Source organism: Lactuca serriola, chromosome 4 (genome assembly GCF_051521515.1).
Source record: "Lactuca serriola cultivar US96UC23 chromosome 4, Lser_US96UC23_V15, whole genome shotgun sequence".
NCBI lineage: Eukaryota > Viridiplantae > Streptophyta > Magnoliopsida > Asterales > Asteraceae > Lactuca > Lactuca serriola.
Window position 1 is genome coordinate 343,940,513 of NC_136411.1, and position 25,950 is coordinate 343,966,462.

The 25,950-nt window shown below is 35.9% G+C and overlaps 1 protein-coding gene across 1 annotated transcript; it reads left to right on the forward strand.

Annotated features, from left to right (window-relative positions):
• Positions 1-2,444: 2,444 nt before the first annotated feature.
• On the forward strand, positions 2,445-2,936 carry LOC145099644 (uncharacterized). The gene has a single exon (XM_079037181.1). The coding sequence runs from the start codon at positions 2,445-2,447 to the stop codon at positions 2,934-2,936; it is 492 nt and encodes a 163-aa protein (XP_078893307.1).
• Positions 2,937-25,950: the final 23,014 nt, after the last annotated feature.

Genomic DNA, 25,950 nt, shown 5'->3' on the forward strand with positions numbered 1-25,950 from the left:
TGGTGGAGACTGAAGATGGAGAAAGAGTCGCTATGGAACAAAGTTATCTCAAGTATCAACAACTTGGGAATGAGATCGACATATGAGCTATCTAACAAATCTACAACAAGAGTATGGAACAATATTGCTAGAGTGAAGGTTGTGTTGGCTAAGTGGGGCATTCCAATAAGTACTATTATAAAAAAAAGGTTAATTTTGGAGAGGATACGCTATTTTAGAAGGATGAATGGATTGGTGACAAACCATTGCAACTTATTTTTCCCTATTTATATTGTCTAGAGTTGCATAAGAAATGCAAGATCTCAGATCGAATATATGATGACGGGCTTTCATGGTCTTGGTCTAGCCAACCCGATCCACATCATATGAACCAACTAAGGCAAATACTTCAATCAACCTACCTAAACAATCAAGGATTGCATCTACAAAGGTTGTTGACATGGTTCAGTCATCGGTGTTCATGTGGTTTAAGCATAGAAGCTATAAGAAAGTTTATAAATAGATAGATTGGTGTATTAATCCACATACTTGTATAGGATAACTTGATATTCTATATTGTGGTGACAACTGTTTTTCAGTATCCCTGCCTTGATATGTGAGGCTGAGTTTTTTTTTTTTTTTTTTTTATCTTTTTTTTTCTTAATAAAATTTGCTGGCTCAAAAAATAAATAAATAAATAAAATTGGTTTTCTGCCTTTTATAAAGTTAATTATTAAATGAAATAGTTTTTTTTTTTTTGAATTGCATATACGACGATATATTGTAAATATGGAGGGGCCAAGAAAATTATGAAAAAGTAGAACAACATGTGTACATATATTTCAAGTTTTTTTTTTTTGGAAACGCATATATTTCAAGTATAAGTACATCATTAATGGAGGGTGGGGGGGGGGGGGGGGGGGGTCATGGCCTCTGCGCTAAGGAGGTTCCGCCATGGAGAGTTTGACAACTCTCTCAAGCCGATGAGTCGATGAGTCGATGACTTGAAGATTTTTCAAAAAAAGGATTTTCGCTAGTGCTTAAATTAATTTTTATTTATCGTGCCTTGATTTTTGGAAAAAAAATATTTCATTTAATTTAGGCTGATACCAGGGATTGACTTCCTTGATTGATTATGAACAAAATATATACCATAAATATACAAAACACGGGCCTTGTTGGGCTAAATACATACAATCCATATCCATAATATACATAATAAAGCTACACTAACATCCAAAAGTCCAATAACATGTTTTAATCCACCAGTGTATCGTATCTAAAGTTGAAATCGTAGAGTCTTTGGACACATTAATAAGACATCCTTTTAACCGGTTAACATTCCTTTATTATCCTGGTGGTATATCGACGTACATATCCTCTAGTTCATAGTGTCTTGTTGGTTAATCCAACTGTTTTGTTTATGAAAACGGGGATACCATTTCTAGGGGTGTTCATAACCGGATATCCGAAATTTCGAATAATTGATTTTTGGTATCCGATTCCGTATCCGAAAATTTGAAATTTTGTTAAAATTTGAAAAACATATGAAGTTTTTAAGTTAAAAATACATATTTTTAAATTAGAAAGACATATGAAGTAATATATGTATTTAATTAAGGGCATTATCAACATGTTTTAGTTACTAAAATTCATATCATAAGACATATGTGACTAAAATAACAAATAACGTATAAAATAAAATCAAAATTTTCGGATATCGGATATCCGAATTATCCGAAAAATCTAAAAAGCACTATCCAATTCCGATTCCGAAAAATTGGATATCCGGAATTTCGGATATCCGATTTTTCGGATAATTCGGATTCGGAATTTCGGATACGGATATTTTTGAACACCCCTGACTATTTCGATACTACTAGAGGATGGAAAGAGATTCCAATTGGCCCTTCTCATGTATATATATATATATATATATATATATATATATATATATATATATATATATATATATATATATATATATATATACCATTAATCAATGAAAGAAGTTTTTCATGGGAAAATATTGATTGACATGGTATTCTATATTAATTTCTCCTCATGATGCATGCTGTGGAGAAATCCACTTGCTCTTCATCTAATATCATAGCTGATTCATTGTATTGGTTATGGCGTTGACAACCATCTTCACCCTCCCACTATTGTAATATCTTGGATTTATGGTACCCTCTCTCTAACTCTTTTTCATACTATTTTCAAGAAGAAATCTTTGGCTCATGCTGGTAATCAATTGAAAATGTTTTTCGTGACAACAAGGAAAACAAAATCGTTCAATTGACAATGAATTGTGTAATATATCGATGGGTGATTCATCTGTTCTTGACTATTGCAATTGTATCAAATCTTTGGTTGAGCAACTCGACAATATCAATTGAAAATGTTTTTCGTGACAACAAGGAAAACAAAATCGTTCAATTGACAATGAATTGTGTAATATATCGATGGGTGATTCATCTGTTCTTGACTATTGCAATTGTATCAAATCTTTGGTTGAGCAACTCGACAATATGGGAGAAAAAGTGTCTGATCGTAACCTACTTGCATATGCTCTTAATGGTCTTTGTGCAAAATATCAGTACATGATACTCGCCATTCGCTATAAGCCGACGCTTAGCTTCTGGGAAGCTAGGTCCATGCTTCTTCTTGAAGAAACAAATATACAACAAGAACAAAATCGTCAAATCAATACACCTGCCCATATGGATCATCTATCGTTGCCTATTGTTCTTGCCACCGATTTTTTTGCATTAACTCATAATAACCGAGGGGGTCATTGTGGAGGAATATGTGACAGGTATAATCGTATTGGAGGGAGGACCGGTGGTCAAGGAAATCAACAACAACAACAATGTCAATCTCAAAACCCACTACCAGCCTCTCAATCTCATGTCCGTTGGGCCTTTGGTTGGTACCAGCTGCCAACCCAGTCTTAATTGGGCCTTCGGCCCACTCCAACTACTTCTCAGCCTTTGATGCGAGGGCATGATCCTCTTATGGCCCACTGACCTGCCTTTCATACCTTTCTGGGCTGACCAACAACAACCCTCAGCAAGGTTTCTTTGTTCAACAGCCCAATCAACAACAATTGTGCCCCAACAACAATGCACCTCAAGCCACCACTCTTCCTCAAATGTTTAGCACGTATGACGATTAATGATGCAACTCATGGTGGATGGTACATGGATGCCGGAGCAACTTCCCACCTTAATGGTGATGTAGGTACACTCAATATTGTTATTGATAAAAACAATTTTTCATCATCTGTTTTGGTTCGAGACGTATCTTTAATTCATGTCACTCATGTTGGTCACTCTGCTCTTCCAGTTCTAAACCCTTATCGCACATTATATCTTAAACCTTTTGATCACCCCTGAAATTATTAAAAAACTTTTTTCCATTCAGTAGGTTGTTGGCGATAATAACTGTTTAATTAAATTTATCTCTTTTGGTTTCTTTGTGAAGGATTACCGGACTAAACGAATTCTCATACGATATGATAGCACTGGTGATCTCTATCCCATCACGTCTCCCACACCTCAAGCTTTTGTTTTGGTCGTTTTGCCTCTTTGGCATCAATGTCTTGGACATCCTTGTCATCATGTTTTCAAGCAATTAGTCGATAGTCATTTGATTCCATGTTCTAGTCTAAAATCTTCTAGTCTATGCCATGCTTGTCAACTTGGAAAACACGTTAAACTTCATTGTAGTTTGTCTAATTTTGTTTCTACTTTTCCTTTTGAAATTGTTCATTCTGATGTTTGGACCTCTCACATTAACAGTGTTAGTGGAATTAAATATTATGTCATATTTTTAGACAATTACTATCATTTCTTATGAGTGTATCCTTTACGTGACAAATCAGATGTCTATTCCAAATTATTACATTTTAGCTCATATGTCAAAAATCAATTTCAACAAGAAATCAAAGCATTCCAATGTGACAATGGGGGGGGGGGGAGGCGTAACACCCGAAAACCAGAAGGGTAATTAAGGAAATATATTGTGCAAATTGAAGGTCTACTCGTCGAGTCTAAGGGGAATAACTCGACGAGGTGGAATAAGTTTTGGATGCGGGTAGAGATACCTACTCGACGAGTTAGGGAGAACTAACTCGACGAGTTGGTCTGGGTTTAGGAAACCCTAGATTCGGGGTTTTGCACCCTATTTAAGCATGTTAATCCCCACCTCTCGGCCTCACTTACAGCCCCCAAGTCCCAAACCTTAATCCACGAAACCCTAGAGCATTTTTGTGAGTATGTGAGCCATTTGAGAGTAATCTTGTGTGTTCTTGAAGATTAAAGAAGAAGAAGGAGTTATAAGACTCAAGAGGAAGAGAGTAGATCCAGAAACTACACTTCTTTGGCTACATTTTATGGTAATCAAGTTTCTATCTTGACCACTAGTTCATTAGATCTCTTCCTTCCTCTTTTGTAAGGGTTTTGGCCCAAGAATGATAACTTTTGGTGAATGGACGACCCAAGTGGGTATTCTTCTAAGACCTTGAAGGGTTGGTAGGGCATAAAGGTGCAAACTTTATGCCATTAGAGCCCTCATGCAAGCCATAGAGTGTCATTTTGGCCTTTTTAGCTCAAAAGGGCCATGCATGAAGAGAAATGTGGGAGCTTTACGTGTCCAAGTAGTGTTAGGGGTTTAAATCTGTGGTTGTAAGCTTTAGTTTGGTGTATAGATGGCTTAAGCACCAAGTTTTAGGTCCCAAGGAGTTAGGGGTTGAGCTAAACACATTAAGAAGAGATATTAACGGGTAAAGTTGGAAACTTTACCCTTAAAAAGACATTTTAAGGGTTTATGTGAAGTATGAAGCTTGGATCTGAGGTTTAGGAGCTTAATCTGTCGAGATAGCCAAATAGACAGAGAAACTCGACGAGTTCCTGGGAGAACTCGACGAGTCGGTTTGGTTTGTCCCGATTCTGTGAAGGGCAGGACTCAGTGAGTCAGTAGAAGGACTCGACGAGTTGACTCGTCATGTCTCGTTAGTGAGTAGCGTGGGAACTCGGCGAGTCAAAGGAGTGACTCAACGAGTTGGGTCAACTTAGCATTTACTTTGACTTTAACCAGGGATAAAATGGTCATTTTACCCTAAGAAGGATTATTATGACAACCCGTAATTTATTTCGTCACTGTAACCCATTTCCGTTAATAAAACCGTTTGTATTTCAATTTTTCCGTTAACTTTTGGGATTAAGTTAACTAGATTGAGACCTTTATTAAAATCTCATGAGTGTCCAAACCCATATGAAACACGTTAAAAACATCCCAAAAATTTTATTAGAAATTTTTTAATTACGACCACTTCGGGTTACAAACATTTAATCGGGTACGATCATAAGCCTCGTTTAATGTCGGTATCGGGTAGATTTCCACCAGGTCTCAAACTCAAACCATATATAAAGTAGAGAGGACCTCATTCGAAGCTTTTCTCACTTTCTCTCTCTACTCTCTCTCTCTCTCTCTCTCTCTCTCTCTCTCTCTCTTCAAATCTAAGTTTTGATCCAAAACCATCCCATTCAAGCTCCAAATTGGTAAGTAATCCCTCCTAACTGATAGTTTAGCTTGTTTATCCTTCAAATCTGTGTCTAAATCATCCAAAAGGACCAAGAACATGTGTTTACGGTCCAGGAACTATCCCAAAACTACAAACACTCTTAAATGGGGTTTTGGAGCCCCAAAACCCTTCCAAATCACTTCTAGTGCTTAGATATGACTTAGGGGCTTGCATGAATGGACTTAGAGTAGCAGAATCTTACCATTTGAGGAGTAAATATGAGTTTACAGCCCAAGAACATGCTTGGACCGTAAACCCTCATTCATGTACCATAAACACCTCCAAAGGGTGTTTAAGTGCCCCTAACACCTTGTATGGCTTAGATTTGGGTCTAGAACTTTGTATGCTTAACCTACAACCACCAAAACACATGAATCATGGACAAACATAAGTTTACGGATGTAAACTCATGTTTTTACGGTAGTAAACTTACCAAGAACACCTTCATAAACCGTAAACTCCTTTCCAAGGTCAATTCAAGTCCTGATCAGTTCCTAAGCCTTTGATTCAACCCTAGAACCTTCCCTTGTGCATTGTAAGACCATTTAGCATCCAAGAACACACTACCCATGAGTTTACGACCGTAAACTCATGGGGATTTGGTCATTGGGCCGTAAACTCCTCAAAGAGTTTACTCTTGAAGAGCAAACTCCATATTTAGGCTCTACACACCCTTAGATGCAACCCGGAGCATTCTAAAAACTTGGGATAAAGTATTATCGCACCTCAGAATGTATTATCTTATTTAATTAGTAGTTCAAAGTCTAATTAGATACAATTATGTGTCTCTTCATGCTACATAGGATCCTCGCGCGTATTCAAGCCCTAAACTGACACTTAGCATCCAACTAACACATTTCTTGACTGGTGAGTTCATACCCCTACACTTTTTCCGAGTTTTTCATGTTTTTCAGGGGGGGGGGGGGAATACAAGAAAATCATAAAGGTTTTTGTAACTTAAAAACTGATGTAATTATATGATTTTCTGACAAACTTTTAGATATCTTTATCCCTTTTGTAATATGCGGAGCATAAGGGATGTTTTCTGAATATAATTGCATAGTTTTCAATATAGTGTGTGGAAACTTATCAAACCAATCAAATTATTATGGGAATAATTTGGGATCTGATTAATTGTTTTACGGATTCAGAATTCATGAAAAGACAATATATAAACTATGTCTGATTTAGTTTATCCATGTTTAATCTAGAGTATCTTGCTAAATAATTAATTTGTATTTAATTATTTATACTCTACTTTGTTTCAAATGATTTCGAAACTCGATAACGACCAAGTGTACCGTGAATTATTTAATACTAGCTTGTGAGATTCTTCTTCGTTATACCCTTCGGGGTACCAGTAAATCCTCACCAGAAATATAACCAGAGTCTCCTGGAGGGAGAGCGTGGAATTTGTGGATAGATCTATTCGGGACTGACAATCCCACACCTAAACTGCTAGCTACATTTAGGCGGGCACGCCTGGGGTGACAAATTTCGGATATCGTTCGACGCCTGAATAACGTCAAGGAGGTCACGGGTCAAATCAGTATGGTTATACGACTCACAATACGTATTAAACTAATTAGTTTTATTCACAGATTTATTTATTTCTTTCTTCTATAGTCTTATTTATGTAATAAGACTACCTACTTTCGTACTGCAGGGTATTCCAGGGTTCTTAATCTATAGTTTTATGTATTAAAACTACCTACTTTCGTACTCGAGGGTATTCCAGGGTTCTTAATCTATTGTTTTATGTATTAAAACTACCTACTTTCGTACTGGAGGGTATTCCAGGGATCTTAAATTATGGTTTTCATATCATGCTGGTGATAACCGGGGGGTTTTTTTTTCTTATCTTATGGAAACTGACTTACATGTTAGAAAATATGGGATTTTCTGGGAAAACACGCATATGTATTTCATAACTCAGTAACAATGGTTTTTGATATTACATAAATATTTATTAAAGGAAATGAAGTATTTATCACAAGATTAAATAACCGGTTTTCCTTTCAAATATGCTTATGAACTCACCAGCTTTATGCTGATATTTTCAAAACTGCTTGTATTCTCAGGTTCTCATTAGACAGGTACCCCGCGATCTTTTGGAGAAGACGGAGCGTATGGAAGTCTCGTTTGTTCTTTTGTTTATATGATGTATACGTATAAAAACTTGTATCACTTTGCTTTCAAACAAATGTAAATATTTCTATGTAATGTAATGGTTGTGTTTACTATGCTTACTATGTACATTGGTTGTGATACTACGCATGACGTCACCTCCACCTCGGAACGTTTCCGCCTTTGGTTTCGGGGTGTGACAATTATAAGTTCTTGACTAAGTATTATTTTGGTAATGATATCTTCGGGAGTCGATAGATCAGCAGTTCGGGATCTGCCAGCTAGCAGCGAGAGGTTTATTCGCAGGATTCTACAAGTCAGCTTGTGAGGTGAGTTATCTCTTGTAGGAACGGGTCTATGACACCAATGCTGACTCGTTTATGTAGGTTAGTGTATATCGGATTTAGATTTGATGTCGGGGTTAGCTTGATGTAGTTTATATGCTTCCAGATTACGGTCTGATGTCGGGCAAGGCCTGAGGAAGGTTTATATGTATGTTTCTGAACTAGAATTCGATGACGGGTGGTACCTAAGGAAGGAATGCATGTTTAGTTATACTTGTTGTCTTTGTGATACTTGTATGTGCCTGGTAGGGAGGTGAGTGTAGGTGGGGTCCCGTATCTCATCACTAGCTGAGTGTGGACGGGGTTCTATATCTCATTATTAGCAGAATAGGGGCGAGGCCCAAGATAGGTCGGGCCTTGAGACTAGAAGTTATAGTGTTGTGTTGATTGTTATGTACTAGCATGAGTATATGATATTGTTTGTATGAGCATAGCGGGCGGGGCCCAGAGACAGGCAGGGCCTAGTAGAAACACATTTGTATACCGAGCGGGCTCGATGCCAGGTGGAGCCTAATACCGGATTGGTCCGATGTCGGGAGGTGCACGAGGTAGCGGACTAGGCCAAATGTTTGTAGTATGTGTTTATGTGTATGGTATATGGTAGGTTGGGGAGACTCACTAAGCTTCGTGCTTATAGTTTTCAGTTTTGGTTTTAGGTACTTCTAGTAGCAAGGGGAAGAGCTCAAGATGACTGTGTTGGATTTTTGTATACTACAACTTCCTAAGGTGCACATACAACCCTAACAGATTTGGATCAATGTTTTCTCTAATTATACATGCATATGGTGTCCAAAGCTTTAAGCCTACAACTTGCATACAAATAACATATAAATAATAAAAACAAGTTTTAGACATACGTCTTGATGTTGTTGATGTTGCTAGGAAGACTTTAGCCTTTAAGAACTTAGTGCCCCAAGTATTGCACCTCAATTGGAATCACAACACATCTAGGACAAAGGATGACATTTTGAGAGAGAATTCCATGCACCAAAATCGTCCATCTTTCTCTAAGAAGAGAAGCACATGTTTTTAGGATATGGAGCATATATTTATATGTAGGATTCCAAGGGTCATGGGTACAACCCAAATCCATACCCATGGGTTTATGATTCATGATTTATGTAGCCCAACTCTTTATGTATCCATACATAAACTTAGTCCAACATGAATCATAAGCCCAACACATATAAATATTATCAATTACCATAATTAGCCCCCATAGATTTAATTAGTCTCTTTTGATCACTAAATTAATTCCAAACTAATTCTTGATCAATACTAATTAAATCATATGATTTCATATTAATATATTAGAACTTATAATGTATTAATAAATCATATATAACCTCTTCTCAAAAGTCCATCCTAACAAATTGTCCTGACGATATGCAACCCAAATGGAGCATGCTACTCTCGGGTCGAGTATATACCAAAAATAGTTATGGGCTTAGACATCTAATCCAACAGTCTCCCACTTGGATAAGTCTAAAACCATTATTGTAAATACGACTCCAAAATCTCGACTATCAATCGTAGCTCTTAAAATCCGTTGTCAAACTCTAACCTAGTCAATGACGTGTCCATTAGATAAGGGATCATATATTCCTCCGTTCTAGATATCATATGGACTGAGATATGGATTATAACCATTCTCTCTGTCCATCTGTTGGTTTCCCAATTTTTGATTTATGACGAACGACTAATTGAACAAAGCAAATCAGTCCACGCCCAACCGAGCACTTAAGGTTGTCATCACTAAATCATCGAGGGGCCCATAGATATCGCTTTTATCCCTCTAAGGGTAAAAGGAATGGATAAAATTCGACTCATATGCTTGCTCTATTTACTCATAAAATCACACACAACAATATGTTTTCTAACACCAAGTTACTGGTGCGTTTTCACATTATCAATGTGCAACCGACTTGTTGACTGCAACTCATATCTCTCTGTTTGAAGAATATAAGATAGTATCATCTCATGATCACTCGTGAAAAAAATACATGAAATGATTCAAATGAGCGTGGTTTTAATCCAATACTTGAATCTTATTCCAGGAGCACTCATGAATACTACAACTATGTCTAAAAACACCTAGATATACTACAAACCCATTCATGATAGTCTTACCTCAATACCTACTTCCAAAGTATGATCGACTGTGGACAGTTTGAATAACCTAGTTATTTGGGAAGTCAAAACATGCATAGTGAAACACAAGAATAATACTAATCTAATATGGCTCCAAAACTTTTGAGTAATACTGATTACTCATTATTCATTGTATAATGTTTCAAATAATCAACTTAATACTTAAACTAAAACAATAGTTGCCCCATGCTACAAGCATGCACACTATGTTTACCTATGGCCCTTTCTTTGTGGAATAGATCAATTGAAAACATTTCAATGATGCTCATTTCACAATTACAAATCCTTATGATAAATGTAAGAATACAAGATTCGTTGCCATTAACTGAAATCTATTAGATTCTAAACTTATATGCAATGATTCTCTTGTAATGACTATGCATAAAAGTCACAAAGACTTGGCAACAGACATTAGAAAGTATTCCAATGGAGAGAAATTCCATGGAAACAAAGTCTCACATTCAAAGTACATTTCTTTGAACATCCTTCTTGCATTAAGTTTTCTAATCTTACACAGATTTAATGAATAACTTCTACCTATGGAAACATTTCCATATTCCCATTTTAACTATCACTTCTGAACAAGAGTTTCCTCTGTTCAAAGTATGTCAATATGGTCCTTCTAAAATTCACACTATACTTCCAAATGTCCATGAGCAACCAATCTTTGGTAAGCCTCAGATTGTCCTCGATAATTGCTTAATAATTTTAGTCATATACAGTTCTACTCCATTTCCCCTCTTAATGCCCTAGGTATTTGGAAAATTCAGAACACATAAAAATATTATAGCATATGCAATCGATCCTATACCAGAAGCATATGGGATACAATTCATAATGTCTCACATAAAGACATGATCCTAGACTAGTCTTTTGCTATAAGTTTTCTATTTGCCATGTTCTCAAAATTCGAACTGTGAAGAGGGATGTCGTAATCATAATCGAATTTTTGAGAACGCAATTAATATTTCCATATATAGAATTTCCTTATGTTGAACCATTTCAACATAAGATTCATATATATATATATATATATATATATATATATATATATATATATATATACTTGACTAAATTTGATTATATATATATATATATATATATATATATATATATATATATATATATATACTTGACTAAATTTGATTAAAATCTCAATTTAAGCTTTTAGAAATGAAATGCAGTATGAATTCATCTCCCTTAATTATAGCAAAACAACTATTCAAACCCTATAACTTGGCGAATTGAAACCTTTGTTTTCTATAATTAACATTGCTAACTTGAAAAACTTACCATAATTGATTATGCTCCCACTAGAATAATAATTACTTTACTACCATATCACTTATGCTCCCACTAGCTTTGACATGTAACCAGAAATCAACTGGACTTCTAGAAATCAATACTTTATTGACTTTCTTTCCAAAGTTCACATTTCTTATACGAGATTCTTTGATAAGACTTTATCAAAATCATACACCTTTCCTTAGATAGCGAACATGTGTGTCCAAAAAATTATGAAGAGGGATGTCGTAATCACAATGTTTAGACCTTTTTGTCATTTCTCACAATTCGAACTACGAAGATGGATGCCGTAATCATAAACAAATTTGAGAATGCAAATATCACAATTTCTATCTCCTTAAAATCTACTTAGTGAAAGAGTTTCGTCACCATCATTTTCATGAATCGAAGAGAAACCTTATGACACTTAGATTTTATGGGGTATGTGTTCCTATGCATGTGAATTTGTCAAACCATAATCATAAGACAAGGTTAGTGACAAATCCAAACTCATATGGACTGATCTTGTTCAATCTTAACTTCTTGCCACTTGGTAGCACAAGGGCCTACCATGTCTTCCAAGTTGTCATGAAAACAATTGGGAACTCATAGAACTCACATGATAGTCAACTTTTAACTAGAATGGACACAGAAACAAGAATATGTCAACATGATAGGTAACAAACTGATGGGTTTTAGGTAAAACAAATAAACGAGAAAACAATTCCTAAGTTCACATGCAACCTACTTTGGATCTTTGTTTTAACTATTGAACATACAACTTTGAATTGCAAAACAAGAACCCTAAGGAGAAAGGATATTTTTGAAATTAACCAATTAGGGTTGAAGAGTTACATACCTTTCAATTGTTATAGCAAACAATTGGTAATCCTTTTGATCTTGAACGTCATGGAAGCTTAGCACCATAAATGTAATGCCTCTAATGGAGTCACACCCAAAAACTAGCAAGAAGGAAACTTGAAGGAGAGAGAGAGTATGGTATGAAATTTTCGTCCCTAGGGTTTATTCAAGGAAGGAGTGACCGATTTTAGGTGCCAGGAGGCTCCTTATATAGCCGAGGGATCTAGGGTTAAGGGAAAACCCTAATGTTCCTTTGCTTGGGGCCTAAGCTTATCCAAAGGACTTATCTAATCCCCTTGGACGAAATCATTATGGTTTCCCCTATAGATTTCGTCCACCCCGTTCCAAGGAGGTTCTGGAACCTTCCACTCAACTATTTGATAATTGCAAACTAGTCCCTACAATTTATAATTAATACAGTTAACCCCAAAATTAATTCTAATTAATTTCTGGCTAACTATTAATCAAACCTTATGATTTCTAATTAATTTATTAACCTTTTAACATATTAATAAATCATTTATATTAATTTATTAATCTTATAATAAATCAATATACCTCCTTTCATAATTTCCTTGTCCAGTTGCTAGGTTTGAGGGCAACCCAAAAGGATTGTGCTGTTATCAATTCAAGTACATACCAATTATAGTTATGGGCTTAGACACCTAATCCAATAGTCTCCCAATTGGATAAGTCTGTAACTATAATTGCTAGTATGACTTCTAAAGTTGACCAGCAAATTATAGCTTCCAAAAGCTGCTACCGAACTCTGACCCAGTCAGCTACGTGTCCTAAGATAAGTGATCACATGACCCTTCGTTCTACTAGATATCCCTTAAGATAAGACATGGAATATAATCAATCTCTTTGTCCAGAATCTATGTTTCCCGATTTCTGATTTGTGATGATATAGGACTTCTAATTGAACACATCAATCTAGTCATGGCTGGGCCCAACACATAAGTCAACAACAAATCATTGAGGGGCCCACATATATCGCTTTTCCTGTTAGGGTAAAAGGAATGAATAAACATTGACTCATATTCTTGTATCTTTTACTCATCAAATTACACATGACAATATGTTTTATAACACCAAGTTACTGATGCGTTTTTGTATCACCAATGTATAGCCGACTTGCAAATTACAACTCATATATCTCTGTTTCAAGATCATAGATATTATCGTCTCAATATTACTCGTGATGAATTCCATGAAGTAATACTCTGAGCGTGGGTTTATCCAATACTCAAATTTGAATTTCTGAGTACTCATGAACATTGCATCAATTCTATTTCTATGTCTATCCTTAGACAATATGCAATCCAATTCATGACAGTCTTAATTCACTAATTAATTCCAAAAGTACGAGTGGCTGTGGAGTTTGAATAATCATATTATTCGGGAAGTAAAACATGCTCAATATGAAACACAATAATAAACAATTGACATAAGGCAGTCAACAAACTCATAAATAATACTTTATTATTTAATCACAAAAAGTCAATTACATTTACTTTGTAACAAGTTTCTAAACTAGACTAATCTAACTACTAAAACTAATATCGTATTGTAGTCCTATGCTCCGAGCATGCTGTATATGCTTAGCCCTACTCAGACCCTTTGTGAGGGGGTCTGCTGGATTATCTTCGGATGACACCCTCTTTACAACAAGATGGCCTTCTTCTACTCTATGTCTGATGAAATAGTACTTTATGTTGATATGCCTGGTTTTACCATGATCTCTGAGTTCCTTAGTTAAGGAAACCACTCCTCATTATCTCAGAACAGTTCCATAGGCTCCTGGATGGTTAGAACAACTCCGAGATCCCCAGTGAAGTTCCTAAACCAAGCTGCTTCTTTAGACGCTTCACTTGCTGCTATGTACTCTGATTCACAAGTAGAATCATCCATCGTATCTTTCTTGGAACTTTTCCAAGTAACCGCTCCTCCATTCAGTAGAAATACCCAGCCAGATTGAGAACGGAAGTTATCTCTATCCTTTTGAAAGTCGGCATCACTGTGACCATTTACTCTCAAAGTATCATTTCCACCAAGTACAAGGACCCAGTCCTTCGTTCTTTGCAAATACTTGAGTATATTCTTTATTGTTATCCAATGAGCTCTATCTGGGTTTCCCAGATAGCGACCGACCATGCTCAAAGCAAAGGCCACATCTGGACGAGTACATGCCATAGCGTACATGATCGATCTGATAGCGGAAGCATAAGGTACACGACTCATGTAAGCTATTTCCTCATCCGTACTAGGGCATTGAGTCTTACTCAATTTGGTATTGCTCTGGATAGGTATCTCTCCCTTCTTGGAATTTTCCATACTAAACCTCTTCAGTACCATATCCAAGTATGTGCTTTGAATAAGTCCAATTAGTCTCTTCTTTCTATCTCTCAATATTCTAATCCCAAGAATATAGGCAGCTTCTCCAAGGTCTTTCATGGCAAAACACTTTCCAAGCAAAGACTTAACTTCTTTCAAGGTTGGAATATCGTTACCAATGAGTAATATGTCATCGACATATAACACCAGAAAAGTTACTATACTCCCACTAGTCTTGATATACACACAAAACTCATCTTCACTCCTAGAGAAGCCAAACTCTTTGACTTTCTCATAGAAGGAAAGATTCCAACTGCGAGATGCTTGTTTCAATCCATAAATGGATTTCTCAAGCTTACACACTCTATTGGGAAACTTTGCATCAACAAAACCCTCTGGCTGATTCATGTAAACATCCTCAGCCAACTTCCCATTAAGGAAAGCAGTCTTGACATCCATTTGCCATATTTGATAGTCATGAAAGGCAGCTTTGGCGAGCAATACCCTGATAGATTTAATCTTGGCTACTGGTGAGAAGGTTTCATCATAGTCCACCCCTGGGGTTTTTGTGAAACCTTTCGCAACCAGTATAGCCTTGAATGTGTTTACATTCCCATCCATGTCTGTCTTCTTCTTGAAGATCCATTTGCACCTAACTGTCTTATGACCTGGTGCATTATGAACCAAATCCAAACTTGGTTGCCATACATGGACTTTATCTCGCTGTCCATTGCCTCTTTCCACATGGAAGCCTCTAGGCCTGCCATTGCTTCCTTATAAGAGACTGGTTCATCTAAATTTACCAGTGTCCTGTCACTGATGAATGTGTTTCCTTTTGAAGTAATATGAAAACCATACAACCTAGGTGACACACTCACCCTAGTGGATCTTCGAAGAGGTAATGATCTATCAACTGGTTCAATAGGAACGGTTTCCTCTGGTTGACTGCTAGTGTCATCTAAGGCTCCTTCAGTAGTTAACTCTTGAATCTCTTCAAGGTCAATGGTGCTCCCACTGTCCTCTTTGAATATGAGTTCTCTTTCTAGAAAGACTCCTCTTCGTGCTACAAAAACCACGTTCTCACTAGGTCTGTAGAATAAATATCCAAAAGACTGTTTTGGGTAACGAATAAAATTTCTCACTTCTTGCTGCTATCTTGTCATGAGTCTCTCGTCTTACGAAAGCTTCACAACCCCATACTTTAATATGTGCTAACGAGGGAACTTTCCCTCTCCACATCTCGTGAGGTGTTTTGGCAACCTTCTTTGTCGGGACAAGATTGAGGATGTGGGCGGCTGTCTCTAAGGCATAGCCCCAGAAATGAATTGGAAGTGAAGTATGACTCATCATAAAACGAACCATGTCTAAAAAGTTTCGATTATGCCTCTCAGCCACACTGATGAGAATTGTTATCGAGATTTGAGAAAGCAAAGTTTGATTTGAGTGATTGAAGATTTAGAACACGAAGAGTAAATATTAATCAGATCTCATATTGATAAAGACTGATTACAAAATAAGCAGAAAAGAGATATCTGTTATGAAAAGTCTCCTTCTACTTCTAACCTCAGTCCCTATTTATAGGGAACATGAGTGTACAAAAAATATACTAAGTCTAGACATTTCACTTCGCATAACAATTACTTAGTAAAATAAGAATAAAATGCGAAACTATACAAAAGACTATATTCGACTTTTACAATTTTACATCAACATTCTCCCCCTTTGTAAACAGTCGAAGCTATTCATCCCATAAGCTTTTGAACAGCTGAGTGGATTGTCTTTCGCACTTCTCCATACCAGGAGATCACCTTCTTGAGATCTTTCTTGTCTCCTTCATTGTTCTTCTTGCAATTGTTCATACGAACAATAAAGTTCGTATATTGCGAAGAATTATATCTTTCAATCTCTGAGACTTTAAACAAGAACTTCTTAGGTTTCCCTTTTGTATCTCTTCCAGAAAACAACATGCCGAACGGTTTTAGGCATATTTCCTCAACAACATATTTCGATAATGTTGATTGAGATAAAGTTTCTTCCCAAGGAACGTTCACTTCTCTTCCCAACACATTTGCCAGTTCTTCATCTGTAAGGGCCAAACAATCGAAGTAGTTGTCGATGAATGTCTTCACATGTGCGAAGCCTATCTTGAACACTTCAGTCTCAGAGCCTTTAAGATTATTTTCTTCCACATGCTTCAAGATCAGAGCCACTTGAATTAAATCATTGCAGTTCATACTGCTTGTTGTCTACTCGGATAACAAAATAACGAAAATTTTGAAGCATGTCTTCGAACAATACATCTTTCTTGATTGTCAGCACCTTTTTGATCTTCATTAAGGACCAAACTTCATCTGGATTCTTCCCCAAAACAGCATGAAATCTGATTTTCATGTGTATATAATCATCATGATTATCAAACTTCTCACTAATCTTGTACTGAGCAGTGATGAAAAGCATTTCATTGATTGGAAAATCCAGCTGGCAATTATCTGAATTCGCAATATCATAACTTCTTTTTGGCTTCTTCTCAAATTCGTACATTTCCCTTCCGACAACTTTTGACTCTATAGTTTCATAAGAGTAAAGCTTCTCATGGTCTCCTTTGTTCATCGTGGGAGGATCACTTGCCCTCTGCCTCATTATGCTTTGTACTTGCCTCATCCTTTTCAACTCAGCTTCAGCCTCAGCTTTCTTCTCCTCCTTTGATTTTTCATATAAAATCCCTTTTCCTTTTCCCACCAAATCTGTTTGAGGTTTTGAACTTGAACCTCCTTCTTTTTCTCCAATAACGATTCCTTTGGCAATCGTTTTTGTGGTTACTGTGGTTGAGGAAATTGGCTTCGTAAGTATGAGAAGAATAGTTATAAGTTGGGTAGATATAACTTTTCCAACTGTCTTCGCATCCTCTTCTTTACTTAAATTCTTCTCTCCCCCTTGCACCCCTGTGAAAGCAGGTGGGGCACTCCTTGGTAGTAAAGAAGTAAAATTGGCGAGTGGAGCAAGAGCTTTCTGAATTGCTTGTTCTAGAGTATTAATCTTTAGAGACAAGAACTCAGGAGTGAGAATTTGTGTTGTTGAAGATTGCAAAACCACCATTTTAAGCTCAGACACCAACTTGATTAGCTGATCAAGCTTCTCCTTTGTTTCTTCATTATGGGCTTCAAGAATAGGAACATCAACAAACTTTTTTACTTTTGAAGAAACCTCCGCAATCTGCTTTTGAACTTCAGCATTTTGAGCATGAATATCCTGAAGCTCCTTCGCAAGTTCAGACTTCAATTCTTGAAGTTTATAGTTGACATCTTCCCGAACTTTCTTCACATCTTGTACAAAAAGAACATGACGTTCTTTTGCAACAACTTTCAATTCCTTGACCTCTGAAGAAAAATTGCTCCCTTGTGCTTGAATGTGAAGCTCATTATTCTTGTCGTATTGATCAACCTTCTCCATAAGGCACTTCTCAGCACCTTTGATCATTACATCAACCTCCATAGCCGAAATAGAAGACATCCTGCCAGAATCAGCTTGCGACTGAATAATAGCATTCAATTTCTGATTCAGGATTTTAAATTGTTTTCCTGTCATAAGCATATGATCAGGAATATCCTCCTCCTCTGAATCAAAATGAATATCTTCAATTATCCCTCCAAAGGCACCTCCTTCAGCTTCATTATCAGATAAAGGTTGCGAAGGTTGAGGATTTTCGGGTGATTGAGATGGAAAAAGAGTTGTAAATGGGTTTTGAAGAGCATGATCAAAAATTGATGAGGTGGTGGATAAAGTGGTAACTGGAATGGAAACAATTGGTAATGAAATAGGTAAGGAGATTGGGATTGTGGTTGCAACACTCAAGATAGGTGCCCCCGTATCAGATACGTTGACAACCGTATCAGAAATAGGTACCTCCTCAGAAACTGATTTGGTAGTGACTATTTCGAGTGGTTTGGTGATTGGTAAGGTGGTAGAGATTTGCGAAGTTTGAATGATAGGTAATGAAACACTTACCGTAGATGTTACTGGTGGAGTTTCTAGTACTATTTCTTCATCAGATGATTCATTGCGAATCACCATCTTCCTTCTTTTGACGAGAGTACGTTGCATGTTTTTGGCAACATCTTCAGCTCTTTGTCTTTTCTTCCCTGGAGAAACTGGAGCTGGAATACTGCGAATAGTAACGCCTTTACTACTCACCTCAGCCTTGCGAATTTTCTTCAATACCCCAGACTTAGAAGGTATTATTTCTTTCTTTGATTTCGATGAAGTTTCTTCAATCTGAATTTCTTCATCTTGAACTTGTTGTGAAGATGAACCCTTCGCATCCTTCTTGATGAGCTTCTTCTTCTTTGACGGAGCAGCAACATCCAATAATACTCCAGTCTGCTCTGATTGATCAATTGTTCGCAAATATCTCACCAAAACTTTGTGAGATTGAGATACCTTGCGAAGCATCGCATCTGGAATGCGAGCCACATGAGTAAAGATGGCTTCATCATCTTCTACTGTTTTTGGAAACTGATACAAAGAAAAACTTCAACATCCTCCATTACTGGAATTGCTTCTTTTTCATAGACCTTCTCCAGAATCAAGCTCCAATATCTTGCACACGAGATCCCCTTTTCCGAATTTGTGTTTTCAAGACTTTTAACAAATTCCTTCCATAATTGGGTTGCATAATCAACGTTTATATCATAGTATATGCCCATAACCATGGCATATACTTCCATTCATCCTCTATCCAATCCAACTGATCTTCCTGTAAGACATCTGAGAAAAATTCCAAATAAGAAATTCCAGATACACGGCAACCCAGACTTTCGAAAGTCACTGATCTTCTCAAGCTCTGGTTGATGACCCATCTCGTTGAACATATGAATGATTTGAGAGTTAACAGGTTTGACAAATGGAGGGTTGTTTGGAATCTGCAAGAATTCAACAAACATCTTCTTAGACAGTTTGACCTGTTTGTTGTTGGGTAAGTTGAATGTTATCACATCCGCTGTATGATTGTATGATGCCGTTGAAGCTGCCAAGGATAACCATATCATCGGAACGGAGAAGGAACTAAGCATGGCAGTTGACAGAGGTGATCGTTTCAGGGAAACGATAAGCATCTTCAAACCTTCAGGACAAGAAGATACATTTGGATCAACTTGATAGTTTGTGCTTTGGATTTTCATCAGGGATTGAGAAAGAACTTCATCAGTGTTGGATTGAGTGGCTGCCATTGTTAGGGTTTGAAAAAGATGAAGTTTGATCAAGATTGAAGCTTTGGATGTTTGTGAGAGTTCTGTTTGCGTAACCGTACATGGTGTTCTTGATCCCCCTTTTATAGGTTACTCAAATTGATTTGAAATTAAAGCGGGATGCATTTAATGTTATCCGATGTGGCACCTTGAAAATCGGATCATGATTGCAAAATATAACCATGCTTCAAAAAGTAACTGTCACATCTCCTTGAAAACCGGATAGAATACTAACCATTTTGAGTACACAGCCTGTCAAGTTTCCCGTTATAGAATCTAAACCGTTAAAACCCTTCGCATGGAGGCAAGGCTCTTTCACTTTTGGGATATAAAGTGAAATCATATCCTAGATTTGCGAAATCATATGTTTGAGTTGGTTTTACTCAGAACCTCAAGGATTTCATGTGTGCATTGTGTCAACAGAATAAGATGAGTAACAAAAAATTTGGAATTTTGTGATGTCAAAAATTTAATTTGACATGAATGCAGTTAAACCCCAGGCAAAGGTTGCTTCGTTAATCATCAAGAGAGATAATCAACAGCTTGTGTAGTTTCCTGTAAATTACAATCGAATACTTGTAGAGAAGTATCGAAGGGCTTCTTTTAAAAGACATTTGGGATTGGTTTCAAATTTCATTACATATCAGCCTTAACATAAGGTGAGAAATTGTAAATGAAATTACTTGTTTGACCAGTGTAGTCAGTGACAAGTTGGCTTGTGAAAATATTTATCATGACTAGGATTTGCGAATGAAACTTACACGGAAATCATATTAAAAAAAAATTTGTTGTGGATCTTGTTGGGTAACAAATATTGTTGGTTGTGAATATTTGATCAAGACCACACATGCGAATTGAATATGATTTGAAGTTTCAAAATTTTTGATACTGAAACAAAGGTTTCGTAAAAATCTGGAACAAAGTTCCCCGTCAATTCCTTAAGGTTTATGATTTTTGGGTTTCACTTCCATCACAGACTCATGATGTTAGATCATAAACACAGACTTGTGATTTGTCTAGGTTTTGATTGGTTTGATCAAAGACCTCAAGGACAAATCTCTTCAAAAATTTGGAGTGTAAGAATTGTTTGGTATAAAAAGATTGGATAAGAATCGAAGTGTACCTTTGTTATAATGGACAAAACAGAAAACTCTTAACTCATTTGAGAAGAGTAAGGTAGCTCTGTTGACTTATGTGAATATAAGCCTTTTTGGGAAGAAATTTTCATGTGATAATTTCATTAAGGCTTTCTTTTCACACATAGAGTCTTGTTGAGGCTTTTGGTCTACATACAGCAACATGCTTCTAGGGACATCCTAACTAGTTGTTAAAAGAAATTTAATACCTTCCCGTAGACACACATAAGTATGACATCTTCGCATTTTAGCCCTGTACTAAATTCTCAACACACAAAGGTTAAAGAACAAAGAAAACAAAAATATTTTTGTGATTTTTGAATTTTTCAAAATTAAAAACATAACAAAATAAAATCTTTTTGGATTTTTAATTTTTTAAAATTAAGAACATAACAAAATAAAATCTTTTTGGATTTTTGATTTTTCAAAATCAAGAACATAACAAAATAAAATCTTTTTGGATTTTTGATTTTTCAAAAGTTAAAAAAAAATTCAAAATTAGTCGTAAACCTTACCTTAGTTGTTATGATCTCAGATGCGAAAAGATGTGGATGCGAAGCCATGCGAAGCCTCTGAATGAACATTAACCTCTGAATAAAGTTGTCTCATAACTGTTAAACCAGACTTTTAGGCATGAGTGTTTGAAATTGAATTCGCATTAATCATCCCCAATCCTGCTAAAATTCTAACAAATAATTTTTCATCAAGTGATTTTGTAAAAATATCAGCAAGTTGTTCAGTTGTTTTAACAAAATGAATTTCAATATTCCCATCTTCCACATGATCTTTGATAAAATGATATCGAAGAGCAATGTGTTTTGTCTTTGAATGTTGTACTGGATTATGACAAATGCGAATTGCACTTTGCGAATCACAATATAAAGTAATATTTTTCATGTTTATTGCATAGTCACGAAGTTGACTCTGAATCCAAATAATTTGCGAAGTGCAAGCAGCAACAGCAATGTATTCTGCCTCAGCGGTTGATATTGCCACACAAGTTTGTTTCTTTGATTGCCAACTCACCAACTTCCCATCCAATAGTTGACATCCACCACTCGTACTTTTCCTATCCAAAGTACATCCTCCTAGATCAGAATCTGAAAAAGCTTGAATGAAAAACCCCGTTTTCGTAAGATACCAAAGTCCTAAAGAAACTGTTCCCTTAACATAGCGAAAAATATTTTTCACTACAGTCAAATGAGGTTCTCTGGGATTAGCTTGATATCTAGCACAATTGCAAACCGAAAACATAATATCAAGTCTACTTGCAGTTAAGTACAATAAAGACCCTATCATGCTTCGATAAAGTGTTAAATCAACAGCAGGAGCATCTAACGAAGGAGTTGGTCTTGTTCCTATTGCCATTGGTACTCTGAGTTTCATGCTATTAGACATTCCAAACTTTTCAAGCAAATTCTTCGTATATTTTTCTTGATTGATTAAGATTCCATCCCTGTTCTGTCTTATGTTTAAGCCAAGAAAATTATTAATTTTTCCCATCATGCTCATTTCAAACTAGCTTTTCATTAGATTTTCAAATTCAATTGACAATACTGGATCAGTTGAGCCAAAGATAATATCATCAACATAAATCTGAACAAGCATTAGATGACACCCAACTTTCTTGCGAAATAATGTGGGGTCAACTGATCCTTGTTTAAATTTAGATTATTTCAAGAAATTTGTAAGTGTTGCGTACCAGGCTCTTGGTGCTTGTTTTAATCCATATACAACCTTATCTAGGATGTAAACATGATTAGGATGTTCATTGCTTATAAATCCTGGTGGTTGCTCAACATACACTGTTTCTTCTATTTCTCCATTTAAGAATGCACATTTAACATCCATTTGATAAACATCAAAGTCTTTGTGAGCTGCATAGGCATAAAAATATGCGAACTGCTTCAAGTCTTGCAATAGGTGCAAATGTTTCTTCATAGTCTATCTCTTCTTGTTGCGAATAACCTTTAACCACTAGTCTAGCTTTATTTCGAATAATATTGCCATCTTTGTCGGTTTTGTTTTTTAAAAATCCATTTTAATGCGATAATTGAAACATCAGAAGGTTTAGGAACTAATCTCCAAACCTTGTTTCGTTCAAATTCAGTCAGTTCAGATTGCATAGCAACAACCCAATCTGAGTGTTCCATAGCATCCTTTACTGTCTTTGGCTCTATTTTCGAAATAAAAACATTAAACATACATAGTTCTTGGTTCACATTCAGTACCTCATTTTTCGCACGAATTTGAGTTCTAGTCAACACACCATCTTGTGGATTACCAATTACCTGTTCTTTTGGATGATTTCTTGTCCATTTCTTAAGTGGTGGAAAATTAGGATCAAATTCTAATGGTGCATCTTCATACATATCTTCATTTTCAGATCCTGCAACAGAAAAGTTATCATTTAGTTCATGAAACTCATCATTTTCATCAAGATTAATTGACTCCGTTTCATCATGCTCCTCCTCAACATGATCTTTATCTTGATGCTCCCCCTCAAAATGATGTTCCTGTTGATTATGCGAATGCTCCCCCTCAACTTGATGATTCATAATTTCATTCTCCCCCTCGAAAGTTGGCTGAGTATCTTCATGAATACTCGTATGATCCTCCTCCATACGAATATCAGGCGTACTTTCACAAGTTATTGATGTTATTGTTATTGTTGAATCATCAGTATGTTTTGAGGATTCTGATGTTTGATTATCAGGAGCATTATTTTCTGCATCAATTGCCCTGTCAGGAATTCCGAAAATTAAGTCATAATCAAAATCATTGATTTCAGAATTATCAAATTGAGTATTTGAATCTACAAGTATTGATTTATTTTCAAATTTACTATCCATTTGTTTAAGATAGTAATCATCAAACGTTAAATTGAAAGTTTCTTCAACTTTTCTTGTTCTTTTATTAAGCACTCTGTATGCAACTGAATTCTGTGAATATCCTAAGAATATGCCTTCATCAGCTTTTGCTTGGAACTTGGACAAATTATCTTTAAGATTCATGATAAAGCACCTACAACCAAAAACATGAAAGAATTTTACATTAGGTTTCCGATTATTGATTATTTCATATGGAGTAACATTGAATCTTCGATGAATGAATGATCGATTCTGAGTAAAACATGCAGTGGACACTGCTTCTGCCCAAAGATATTGAGGTAGATTCGCATATGTTAACATGGTTCTGGCTACTTCGCATAGAGATCAATTTCTTCTTTCAACAACACCATTTTGTTGTGGAGTATATGGTGATGAGAAATCATGCGAAATGCCTTTGCTTGTGAGAAAAATATCAAGAGTTTGATTTTTAAACTCAGAACCATTATTACTTTTAATTTTTCGTACATTCTTCTTCAGACTAAGTTCAATCTTTTTGATAAAATCAATCATCGTCTGAGCAACTTCAGATGTCAACCTGAGAAAAAATACCCATGTGAATCGAGAGAAATCATCTACAACAACTAAAATATACCGTTTTTTATTGATTGTTGCAACAGTCGACGGTCCACATAAGTCAATGTGAAGAAGTTCCAATGGTTCTACGATTTTTGAATCTATCACAATCGAATGACCTTTTCGATGTTGTTTTCCTTATTCGCAAGCTGCACACAAAGAATCATTGTCAAATTTTAGTACTGGTAAGCCTCGAACTAAATCTTCAGTGACAAGTTTATTAATATTTCGAAAGTTCAAGTGTGACAATCTTCTATGCCAAAGCCAGCTGAGATCACTAGATGCTTTTGATAGTAAACACACAGCAGGTTTTCCCACAATTGGTTTGATGTCCAGTGTAAACATATCACCATATCTTTTGGATTTGAGAAGTATTTCATTTGACTTCGCATTTGAAATGATACTTCCTTCTTCATTAAATACAACTTGATTTCCAATACCAACAACAAGTTGAGACACACTTATCAAATTATGTTGAAGTCCTTCAACATAAGCGACTCTGTTCACAGTGAATTTTCCATTTGTGACCTTCCCATAGCCCTTCACTTGACACTGGTGATTATTTCCGAATTTGACTACTCCAACATTTTCCAAGCTTCTATAATCTCGCAAATTTTCCTTTCTTCCAGTCATATGACGAGAGCAACCACTATCAATATACCATTTCGTATCATATTGCTCGTCACACATCACCTGCATTTATTGAAAGAATTTAGGAACCCAAGACTTGTTGGGTCCATCATTAGTAGAATGAAACAAATTCTTGGAATTTAAAAACCATGTTTTCACTTTGTTTGTGACAGAATCCATTATATCAACATCATCAGATCTAGATATTGAAATATAGTCATTCAATAGTTTTGGATTTCCATTGATTGTAATCTTATCCTTCACAACATTCGCATTTTTGATAACTGGTTTCCATTTTTGAACCGTAACTTGCGAATTATGAGATGTTGAACTAGCAGTGGAAGAGTTATTTACGAACTTATCAAATGCATTCTTGATTTGTTGCTCTGAAAACTTCCCACTTTGATATTTTCTTCCTTTCCCTTCAAACCAACGATTGATCGTACTTACATCAGATTTTCCTTTTGTATATGAAACTTTGGTCGGTTTTGAGACTGAAGGATTTGGAAAATTTGGTTGTTTTGGTGAAAATTTCACTTTTGCTTGAGTTAAATCTTTCAAACTTGATGAAGTATTCGTAAATTTCCCAACATTTTGAAACTTTTGATTATTTACAAATTTCTGCGAATTCTCAAATTTTCGATTGTTGTTATATTTGCGAACATATGGAATTTTGTTAACAGAATTTATTGGTTTATGAAAACTTGAATCTGTTTGTTTATTTTTGCTTTGAAATTTTGATGAAGTTGTTTTTGAAATTTGTTCTTTTTCAGCTCTTGGTTTGTCATTAGACACAACTTGCCAGAA

What these genes read in the sequence shown, in the direction of transcription:
- LOC145099644 (XM_079037181.1), top strand. Translation starts at nt 2,445, where the DNA reads ATGGGTGATTCATCTGTTCTTGACTATTGCAATTGTATCAAATCTTTG.